General features: G+C 63.3%; 1 protein-coding gene across 1 annotated transcript; it reads left to right on the plus strand.

Moving 5' to 3' along the window:
• Window positions 1-483: 483 nt before the first annotated feature.
• Window positions 484-10,947, plus strand: TBX1 (T-box transcription factor 1). The gene is given in 10 exon segments (XM_050906578.1): window positions 484-517; window positions 1,730-1,771; window positions 1,774-1,898; window positions 1,952-2,139; window positions 5,601-5,702; window positions 7,155-7,326; window positions 7,567-7,722; window positions 9,138-9,205; window positions 9,418-9,518; window positions 10,303-10,947. Coding segments are annotated over 10 exon segments (1,428 nt in total). The 3' UTR covers window positions 10,743-10,947.
• The last annotated feature ends 293 nt before the right edge of the window (window positions 10,948-11,240 follow it).

Here is an 11,240-nt window from a genome sequence, read left to right on the forward strand (position 1 = left end):
TTATTCGCCCCCCTGGTCCCCTCTCGCTGACAACGGCTCGATCCGGCCGTTGCGGCGCTCGGCGCTGGCTGCAAAGGGCCCCGGGGAAGTTTCTTGCTCCCCAACGCCCTTCCCGGGGCGGGGGGGACAGAGGGTTTGGGTTGTTTTCTGCCTTTTTTTTTTTTTTTATAAGCTTCCCTCTCCCCCCCCCCCGTCTGGAAGGAGGGGGGTCTCGCTCGCACCTCCCTGGATGGTGCCGTAGAAAGGAGGGGAGTGAGGGGGTGGGAGGGGGGGCTCGTGGTGGGAGGCTGCTGCGGCTGCTGCTCCTGCATTGGTGTCTCCCCTATGGACGAAAACAGCCCTCTGTCTCCCAAGGCAAATGCTTTCAGTATCGCCTCTCTGATTTCAGTCGCCGCCGCCGCCGAGCAAGCAGGGAAGGGAGCGCTGGAGGAGCGCCGCGGCGGCCGCAGCGCGCCCGCCCGCCCCGGCTGCCGCCCGCAGAAGATGCACTTCAGCACCGTCACCAGGGACATGGAAGGTGAGCGCCGCGCTCGGCCCCGCAGGGCTGCGGGGACGGGACCCCCCGGCCGCCGCATCTCGGAGTGTTTTCACGTGTCCCGGCCCGGCGGCAGGGCCGGGGGAAGCGCACGGAGCGCGGCCTGCCCGCGGGGCCTGTCGGAGGGGGCTTTGCCGTGCCCCCCGGCATGCCCGGGCCACCGCAGCCCTCCCTTGGAGAATAAGGCTCTGCCCGTGCCCCGGTGGCGGCTTCCGACGGCTCCGCCGCTTGGATCCGCGTCTCCTCGGAGGTGCTGGAGCATCCTCCGACAGCGCTGGCCGTGCCCAGGGCAGCGGTGGGCCGGGGCTCAGCTCCCGCCGGCTCTGCAGCCCCTGTCCGGCCTGCGGGCCGCGGCGGAAATAACTCAAGAGACCCCCAGGACCTCGAGGAGCCTTTCAGCATCGGAGGGGATCCGAAGGAGCCGTCCGTTCCCCGGGGCGGCCTGTCATGCGCCGCAGGGCCCGCTCGGGCCAGCGGCCGAGGGCTGCGCGGCCGGGGCCGTCCCGGCGCTCCTCGGCGCGGACGCGGAGCTTTGCTCTGGTTCCCGTCTGTTCCCCCTCTCTCGCCCGGGGATGGAAAGAAGGGGGAATTGCCAAACCAGATCCGTCTTCCCCTGTCAGCCACGGCCCTGCGGCCCCAGAGCCAGGGACGTTACCTGCAGCACCGTAGCTACACGGAAATAAGAACCGGTTTCTTTCCTTGAGTTCCCCCCTCCTCCTCCTCTTTTTTTTTTTTGGGGGGGGGGAAGTTTGCTTTGTCCCAAATCGTGTGCGGCGACGAGGCCTTCTGCAGAGATAGCACCGGCTCTGCACCGCCGCGGCTCTTGGCAGATCTCTCGGATTTGCAAAGGGAAAAAAAAAAAAAAAAGAAGAAAAAAAAGGAAAAAAAAAAAAGAGCCGAGGCAGGCAGGCAGCGGGAGCAGCGAGCTCCCCGCCTGCCCCGGGGGGAGCGGGGCTGGGGCCAAGCAAAGCGGAAAGGGGGAGGCGCCCCGCTGGGCTGGGCGCGGGGCAGGAGAGGAGGCGGAGGGCACCCCGCGGAGCCGGCGCGGCGCGGAGGCGGGGGCCGCGCGGAGCGGCGCGGAGCTGGGGGGGAAAGCGGGAGCCGGAGCGGAGCCCTGACGGCCTGTTTTTGGAATGATTTCAGCTATCTCCAGCCCCTGGCTCACCCAGCTGTCCCATTTTTGCGATGTTGCAGCTTTCACGGCCAACAGCCTGAGCAGCCTGAACGCCTCCGGGGGTTACCACCTCTCCCCTCCCCGGGGGACCCGTACGGACAGCATGAGCCGCCGCACTACGAGCCCTGCACGGCTCAGCAGCACCCGCACCCGCCGCCCCAGCCCCAGCACGGCTACCCCTTCGGCGGGGCGGCGGCCGCGGCCGGGGCCAACCCGCCGCCCCCAGGCCCGAGCCGCCCGAGGGCGCCGGGGGAGCCGCCGCGGGGCCGGCCGCCGTCTCGGGCTGCTCCGCGGGGGCGGCCGCCGCGGCCAAGGCGCCGGTGAAGAAGAACCCGAAGGTGGCCAACGTGAGCGTCCAGCTGGAGATGAAGGCGCTGTGGGACGAGTTCAACCAGCTGGGCACCGAGATGATCGTCACCAAGGCCGGCAGGTCAGTGCGGAGCTCCCGAGCGGCCTCGGCTCTCCAGCCGCTCCCCCCGGCCGCGGGCACCCAGGCTAGCCGGGGCGGGAGAGCCCGGCCGCGGGCCCGGCCGGAGGCGGTTGAATTCGCGGTTTGGGGGAAAATCGAGGCTGGCCAAGGGCGAGCTCCGGGGCGGCCCGGCCCGCCGGTTGCCGTCATTTGATCCTAGCGCTTCTCCCGGGGCGAAATCTGCGAGCTCTTGCGGCCCGAAGACCTCGGGTGCTGCGGAAAGAACGCGCCGCTCCTGCGGGCTGGAGGCGAAGGCGTGCGGGGGGCGGCGGGCAGGGCGGCCCGGCCCGGCCCGGGGGAGCCGCGCCGTGCGCTCCGCCTCCGGGTTTCACTCCCGCTGGAAAGTGCGCTGTGCTCCGCCGGGCGCCTTCGGCTTTCGGTTACCCCGCACGGGACTTAGATCCGTGTTTGCGGAGGACACCGTGCTCCCGGGGCGGACATCAACGGCACAGGGGGGGAAAGAAAAAGCTAAAAAACAAACCCGTGCAATACCTGTAACTAAATAATTTTTTAGCACGGGCAGATCTTTTCCTTCCGGCGGGGACGCAAACAAACCCTAATTCTGCGCCTTGAAACGTCCTCCAGGACTGTTGCATTTCCCGACTATCGAGTAACGAGCCCGGCTGAGCCCGGCTCTCCTTGGCCCTGCTCCGGCCGCCGCGGCGCGGTTCCGCCAGCGGCTCGGCACGGCGAGCCGGGGCCGGGACCCTGCTCCCGGCTCCCGGACAGGGAACAAAGGAAGCGGCTGATGCGTCCGCGTTAGAAACGAACAAAACATGCGGGGAAGAGGAGCCCCAATTACGGTTGTTAATTACTGCATTTAATTGCGATCGCCGGGACCCGCCGTGGCCGCGGCGGCTTGGACAGAGCTGCGGAGTTTTCCCCGCGCAGGCTCCGGGCAAACGCTGCCTTCGAGAGGGGCGAACGCGTTGCTCGGGCTCTGGTCTCTTGCCTTGATTCAAAGCGATCCGGCGGGGGGGAGAACAGAAAAACAAACAAATTAACAAATCCCCCGGTGTTTGCTCTCAGCCCCGGGGATGGCTACAGCGGCGGCAGCTGGAGCCCCGGGCACTGCCGCAGCCCCCCGTCGCCGGGAGAGAAGGGCGCAGCGCGGCTGGTCGGGCTGCGCTCCGAAAGGGCCCAGCACAAGCGGTGACCGCGGCCGTGCGCTCCCGCTCTCCCTCCAGCGGTTTTGAGGGTCCCGAAGGTGCAAAAAAAAAAAAAAAATTTATATATACACAGTTGCATTTTTTTTAAATCAGCAATTTGCTAAAATAAAAAAATCGCCGCGGTGGTCGGTGGAAAAGCAGCCGGCGGAGGGGCCGGCGCTGCTCTGTGGGACCCCGGGCGTGATTTCCCGCAGACGGTGCCTGCCCCGGCGCCGGGTCGCGCAGCCCGCTGTCTCCGGCCGCGGCCCCTGAGCCCGGCGCCGGGCTCGGTGCTGCTTTCCTTAACGGAAAAGGTCGTTCAGGCTCCAGGCAGAGTCTCTCTGCTAACAGGAGCTCTTCGATCTGGCTTTCTTCGCTCTCCCGGGACAGTGAAAGGTTTGCAAATACCCCACTCCAAAAAGGCTCGGAAATGAACCAACTCGATTTGAATCAGGGACTTTTTCCTCTTCGTTTATTTTATGACACCGACAAATCTCCAGACAGGCGGGTAAAAACAGGAGAAAACGGGGTAAAACCGGCAGGAAAAGGCTCAGGGAAGGCTCTGCGAAGCCTGTTCTCTCCCAGCGCCTCTGGGCTGGCCCTGCTATTTGTCTAGGTGGGTGTTATCATCTCGGGTTGTTTGTTTTAAAACTAAGTTTTAAAACAAGAAACACCGGAACTGGAGCTAATGGGGGCTTTTACACCTTTAAAAATAATAATAACAGAGAGAGCGAGTGGAAACGTCCTTCAGAGTTTGCTAAAGCGTTACAGAGAGGGAAACGCCCGATCCTGATGCTGCCCGGCAGTGCCAGGCCCGGACTGGAAGGAGCTGCGGGGCCAACGCCCCGCTGCCCCATCGCCCTGGCAGGCAGCCTTTCCTCGGCGGAGAGCAGCTGCACACAACCAAAAAAGCCCCGGGAAGACGCACAGCAGGTCCGGCTGTGCGCCCCGAGAATGAGCCGCGGGGGGGCTCTCGGTGTCCGGGTTTGATCGGGTTGTTTTTTCAGGGGGTGTTGGGAGTTTGGTTTTTCAACGGCTGCAAACTCTCCTCCCGGAATGCCGCCCGCTGTCGCTCGCTTGGTTTCCTACTCGGGAAAAAAAAATGTATCAGACAAAACCGAAGCCGTAACGAGCCCCGACGCGAGGGCGCATCTTCGGCGTGTCCCGCCGGGGAGCCGCGGGCCGGGCCCTGTCCCCGGTGTGTGCAGAGGGAGGGAGGAACGGGGGGGCCGCCCCGGCCGCTTCCCTTAGCCCACCCCCGATCGCATTTGCCCCGCAGCCCCTCAAAGGAATCTTGCCGTCCCTCAGCGTGGGACCCGCGTCCCCGGCTTAGCCTGGGGTCCCCGGGGGCCTGCGCGGAGCAGAGCAGTGGGGACAGCCTCGGGGGCCGACCTGCCCTGCCCGGGAGCCCCGGGCTCCTTCCCGCTCTCCTTTCGCCCCGCAAAGGTGCGGGGACCGGGCTCTGGCAACGAAGCGGAGCCGGGAGGGGGGTCGCTGGGAGATCCCCGTTGCCCTCTAGTCCCTACCCGCCGGGGGGGTGCGTTTGCCCCTCCGGGCTGCGGCAGGTCTCCCGCTGGCCCCAGGGACTACACTGCTGTTGTAACCGCTGCGCAGATTGGGGGGGGGGGGGGGGGCAGAAGCTGCAGAAGTAGGAACTCTGTCCCCTCGCGTCTCCCGCAAGAGGTTCTAGACGTGCCCTCCCGGGCTGCCCCAGCCTCCCGGGGCTCTGCCCCCGGCTCGGCTGTGGGTCCGGAGACGGGGTAATGCCTTGCATCTGCCTCAAATCAGGTCACCTGGAAGGACGGGGAAACCGCGAAGGGGAAATTCTTTTCACTTGTGTCTCCCATGGTAAAGGCGGCGGTGGTGGTTGTTCCCTCTCCCTCGGCCTCTGCATCCCGCCGCGGCGGGGCATTTTGGGTGTCCGACACAAGCGGCCCCGGAGCCGGTGGAGAGGTAGGGCCGCCCAGCGCTGCGCCGGCTTGTCCTTCGGGATGCTGCCGAGGGCCGGGGGATACGGCAGCCCCTCTCCCAACGCTGCCCGGCCGCATCTGCCTTTTCCTCCCGTTCCGGCCGGCGGTTCCTGCGGGGTGACCTGACATCGCAACCGGGCGTACCGCCGGGGCAGCTGAACGGGAAGGGCCGGGAAGGCTGCGGGGCTTCCTCACCCGGCCCTGAGCACCCCCGGGCCCGGGAGAGCGCGAGTGCCCGTGCCGGCCCCTCGGGGCTCCCCGCTGCCCCTCAACTCAGCTCTCCGCTCTCTCTTCTCTATGCCAGGCGCATGTTCCCCACCTTCCAGGTGAAGATATTCGGGATGGACCCTATGGCTGACTACATGCTCCTCATGGATTTCGTTCCCGTGGACGACAAGCGATACCGGCAAGTAACACCCTGCCCGCCCCGCGGTCCTCGGTGGTGTAGGGGCTGGCGGGTCGCTGCCTGCCCCCAGCCCTCCCGGGGCTCGGGGATGCGCCCCTGGGCCTGACATGTGTCGGTGCGAGACGAGGAGTCCCGGGATGCGGGTGCCCTGGTGTCCGTTTTACACTGTTGCAACGAGTTCGGGGCCGGGAGCGGCGCGGCTGCGCGGGGCACGGATCCGCAGGGCCCCCCTCGGCTTTCGCACAACGCCCGCAGCGGCTGGGGCCAGACCGGCTCGGGGCGGGCAGAAGCGCAGGTTTCCGCGGGGCGGCAGGGCAGGAGCCGCCTTGTCCTGCCCAGAAAAGCCCTCCCCATCCCGCTGCTCCCCGTCTTCACCCGGCAAATGCCCGTTCCCCCCCTAACAAAAATCCCCCCGGTGCTCCTCGAGTGCCGTAGCCTCTCGGCTGGGGAAGGTGGCCCGGCGGTGCCGGCCCCGCGGGCGTCCTGGGGCTGTGCCGTGCCCGCCGGGGAGCCCGCTGGGTGCTTGGGTGAAGAGAGCAGGTTTTGTGCTCTGGAAAGGCACCGGCCATCCGAGCCAGAAAACCTTGCCCTTGTTTCCAGCGGCAGCGTAGGAAGGCCTTGGAAACTGGCGGCTCGCAAGGCAGCGATGCGGTCTGGTTGGGAACCCCTTTAATTTAAAGACAGTGAAAGGCGCATTATGTATTTAGCTTCAGATCAGGACGCTGAGCAGGCAGCCCGCATAGGAATCGCAGGGTCCGATATATAAATATTTAGACAGATATCCAAATTCTCAGGGCGTCCTAGAAATGTTTGCTTGTCAAGGGAAGTGGGATATATAACATCCAATTGAGTATATCTTTAAAAAGTAATGTTTCTGCTCGAGTCCAATGGTGTCTAATTCCCCCTGTGCAAACACTGGCTTTTAAAGTAAACACGTGTATAGAAGATTGGTTTCTCTGTTTTAAATGTTACTGTTGAATATGTACTTTGAAAGAATGAAACAAGGCTGCGAAGTTCTGGACCTGCTATTAATCTACACATAACTTTCCACTCTTCACTTAAAGCCAGAACATTACTGTATAGAGGGCTCCCTTTCAGCCTTTTTTTTAGAGGAAGAGGGAGCTTTTGTGGCTTCTCTTCCAAATCTGCGCAGGTAGCTATAAATTTCCTCCGCCCTGCAGATTTCTCTCCCGCCAGTTCCATCGGCGACCTGATAAAATATTATTTTCCCCCGCAACGAGTCTGGCTGTAGAGAAGAGCTCGTTCCTCTCGTTGCCGTAGGAAGTGGGAGTGATGGGGGAGGCGGCGCTTCCCCCTCGCCGGGCCGGGGGGACCCTCCCGGGCCGGATCCTGCGGGGCCGCGGGGTGCTGCAGCCCCGCGGGGCGCCGCTGCAGCGGGCGGTGGCCGGAGCCCCCCGGGCTACAGCTGAAGGTGCCTTCCCCTCCCGGCAGGTACGCCTTCCACAGCTCCTCCTGGCTGGTGGCCGGCAAAGCCGACCCTGCCACCCCCGGGAGGGTGCATTACCACCCGGATTCCCCGGCGAAAGGGGCGCAGTGGATGAAGCAGATCGTTTCCTTCGATAAGCTCAAACTGACCAACAATTTGCTGGATGACAACGGGCATGTAAGTGTTCCCGGGGGAAGGTGTCAAACACGGGGCTGCACAGGCGGGAACTCCCCGCGCCGTGGTTCCCGTGGGGTGCCCCCCTGCCCGTGCCCCTCCCCAGGGGCTCCGCGTCCCCGTCCTGCCCCAGCCTCGCGGCTGCCCCCGGGCAGGGGAGCCGGCAGGGCCGGGGGCTACACTCTCCTCTCTCGATGCTCCGCCTGGATCAGTTATTGTCTCCTTGCTCGTTTTATCATTCAGATCATTTTGAACTCCATGCACAGATACCAGCCGCGTTTTCACGTGGTCTACGTGGACCCCCGGAAAGACAGCGAGAAATACGCGGAGGAGAACTTCAAAACCTTCGTCTTCGAGGAGACGCGCTTCACGGCCGTGACCGCCTACCAGAACCACCGGGTGAGGCGGCAGCGGGGGCCGGGACAACGAAAAGGGGGGGTTGGGGTCGCCCCGGAGGTATCACGGGTGCGGGCACGCCCGGCAGTGGCTCAGCCCCTTCGCCCGGCTCCCGGGCTGAAGGCCGGGCTGCGGGTGTCCGTCGGTGGCGGGGGTGTCTGGGGGTATTCCCGCCTCCTCCTCCCCATCTGCTAAACCCATTTCGGGGCAGTGCAAGGAACCCGATAGCCGGGGAACTGCACAGAGCTGCATCGCTGCACACCGAGGAAGCGACGTGAGCTTCAGCCCCATCGCCAGCTTCCCCCCACCCGGGGGGACCTCATTACCTGTGTAAACCCCAGACTGGGGCTAGCTGGGAAACTACAGGCTTCCCGCTGCGAAATGTCACTCACAATTTGTTTGGATAAATCTGCGATTTTACTTCTCTAAGCTCGTCGCGGTCTGTTCCTCCCCAGAACACAATTATATTATTATTTTTTAACAAAAAACGAAACAAAACAACCCAACCCGCCTAATCTGATGCGGGTTTCTGGGCAGCAGTTAATCCAATTGCTTCTTTAAATCGCATCAGTGCAATGTAAAGAGCAGGAATCCCAGCCGCGAGTGCAAATACGACTTCATAGCGGGGGCTTTTCAGCGCTGCTCCAAACGGCCTCGCTCCGCGCTGATGCCGCAGCCCCGCGCCGGGGCTGGGTCGCGGGGCTGTCCCCGAGCAGCCGCCGGCAGTGCCATCCTCTGCAGTGGCTCCGAGCAAATCGACCCGGGGTCCCCCCGGGATGCTGCGCTCGGGTCGGCACCCCGCCCCGGAGAGGCGGCGGGGCCGGAGCAAGGCTGTGCCTTTAAGGGGCTGCGGAGTCCCTCCCCGGCTGGCATTTGCCTGATGGCTCCGGACAGCTGCTCTTTCTCTCCTGCTTTCTATCAGTTTGACCTCTAAGGCTGGAACTGTCACTGAGGGGCTTAAAGTTTGTTTTTCAACCCATTCCGGAAACTCACAATCACATACTTTATCCGTGGATTTGCTTAAATATAGAAAATGTCCTGCCTTCTCCCCGGCGAATTAAATAAATACATAAGTATGATTTATCCAGTGATTTGTCTTAGCTGCTCCGGTGGTGACCCATATAATGTGGCATTTTCTTACAAGTGCATTTACACAGCTTTTGCAGCCGACTCGGGCTGCCTCTCCCTTCGCCTTGAACTCGTATTAGATAGCGTACTGGCCTGCATTTTTCTAACAGAGGGAAAGCACATGTTTGTGCTCTGTGGCAGAGCGCGCCCCGGCTCCACTGGCCACCTGGGCCCTCTCTGTTACAACCAGGCACCGCTGCCTCCCAAAGCCCGCTCAGGGACATGCTCGCTGTCTGACCGGGGAGCCCCGTGTACGCCGCTTTGAGACATTTCCCCACTTCTCCTTACAGATCACACAGCTGAAGATCGCCAGCAACCCTTTCGCCAAGGGATTCAGAGACTGCGACCCTGAGGACTGGTAAGGCTGTGTCTTTATCGACTATGACTACACCCCACTCTCTCCCCCAGTTTTGCATGCACCTGCCCAGCTTACATTTGCAAGGCTTGCATGGAGTTTGCAGGTCACTGTGTCGGGCCCCATTTGCCAGCTGCAGCTCACAGCAGCAGTGCTCCAAGTGCTCATTCTGTTGGACCATTGGCTCCGTATCACTTCTCCCCTTCTTCTTCCAGGCCCAGGAATCACAGGCCGGGGGCCCTTCCTCTCATGAGCGCTTTTGCCAGATCCCGGAATCCAGTCTCTTCCCCGGCCCACCAGAATGGGACAGAGAAAGGTGAGAGCCCCCAACGGCTGGGCGGGCCTGTCACCCTGGACCTGCCGGCCTGCGTGGCCGGCCTCAGCGCATGCATGCTTGGGGCTAGCCTTGCTCACCATGCTGGTGCACAGCCGCCTGCAGCGGGCATGGATCCATTGCTAATGAGCTTTGCGCTACCGTCTAATTTTTAAACAAAAGTAGCCACCTTCATAGCCTAATTCATTCTTCCTAGGTCTAAAACACTCACTGTTGTTGTGCTTAAGCAACTTTGCTGCTTTAAAAAACACGGCCCTTTTCCTTTAGTGTCCCATTTTTGACTTTTCGGCATCACGTTCAGCTTTTCAGGCGGGGATGCAGCGAGGGCCACTGGCTCCTCCTCGCATTGCCCTTTTAACGCGTTCAGGGCCGACCTGCTCCCATTCAGGAGCTGCAGTCAGGTCGAACAGCACCTCTGCCCATTGACTCCTTTTCCATTACGAAGAGCAAACAACTGCAAAGACAACCGAGGGCCTTTCTTCCAACACACTCCGGGCCTGCAAAATAAAGGGAAGTCTGTATTTGTTTAGTGTTACACAATTGCAAAAATTTCAGGCGTGTACCAGCTTGTCAGTCAATTCAGCTCTATTTATCACAGTCAGAAGGTCCTGTCCCACAAGCCCCGGTTCCTGCTGCATGCTGCTGCACACTTCACTTGCAAGCCTCGCTCCTATCTTCGCGCACCGCTTTTTTTTATTTATTTAAATTTATTACTTAAAGCCTGGCCCGTCGGGGGCGGCGGTGCTGACGCTGTGTGCCCCCGCAGATGCTGCCGAGAGCCGGCGGGAGTACGAGCGGGAGGCGGCCGGCGGGACGCCGCTGCACGCCGAGGCCGCGCACCAGCAGCTCATGTCCCGCGTGCTCAGCCCCGCGCTGCCGGGCGGCGGCGGCGGCCTGGTGCCGTTGGGCGGCGCGGGCGGCGGCCGGCCCAGCCCGCCCCACCACGAACTGCGCCTGGAGCCCGCCGCCTCGGAGCCCCTCCACCACCACCCCTACAAGTACCCGCCGGCGGCGGCCGCCGCCTACGACCACTACCTGGGGGCGAAGAGCCGGCCCGCCCCCTACCCCCTCCCCAGCATCCGCGGGCACAGCTACCACCACCACCACCATCACCACCACATGAACGCGGCGGCCGCGGCGGCGGCGGCCGCCAACATGTACTCGTCGGCCGGCGCGCCCGCCAACTACGACTACGGGCCCAGATAACGCCGCCGCGCGCGCCCCGCGGAGCCGCCGACGGCGCGAGAGACTGGCGGCGGCTGCGCGTGCCGCGACCGTTACCGTCCTTCCCCCTTCCCGCCTTTCCCTCTCTTCCCGCCTTACGAGTGAGCTGATAGGCCAGCTTGACCTGATCGACAATCGCAGGAAGCCGGGGCCCCCGTCCCGCTCCCCACCCGTCGGCGGGCCGTGAGGGCGGCGCGGCGGCGGCGTGCGGCGAGGGGCCGGAGGCTGGCCGGGTGCTCCCCATCGCGGTGTGACCCGCAGCTGCACTTTGATAAATGAAGCCATATGTCGTTATCTCCCTTCACCCTGCCCCCGCGCCTCCGTTCTTGTGGATGCCCCACGAGTGACCGTAGAGCCCCTTGGAAGCGGTGGGAGGACGGGTGAAGCGGTAGCGGTGAGGTGACTTGCCCCCTTCCAATTCGCCTGCCGGGTCTTCTGATGGAGATTTGGCGTTGCCACCAGTTTTGGCGGTGCCACTGG

The sequence above is a fragment of the Gymnogyps californianus genome, chromosome 16, assembly GCF_018139145.2.
Source record: "Gymnogyps californianus isolate 813 chromosome 16, ASM1813914v2, whole genome shotgun sequence".
Taxonomy (NCBI): Eukaryota; Metazoa; Chordata; class Aves; order Accipitriformes; family Cathartidae; genus Gymnogyps; species Gymnogyps californianus.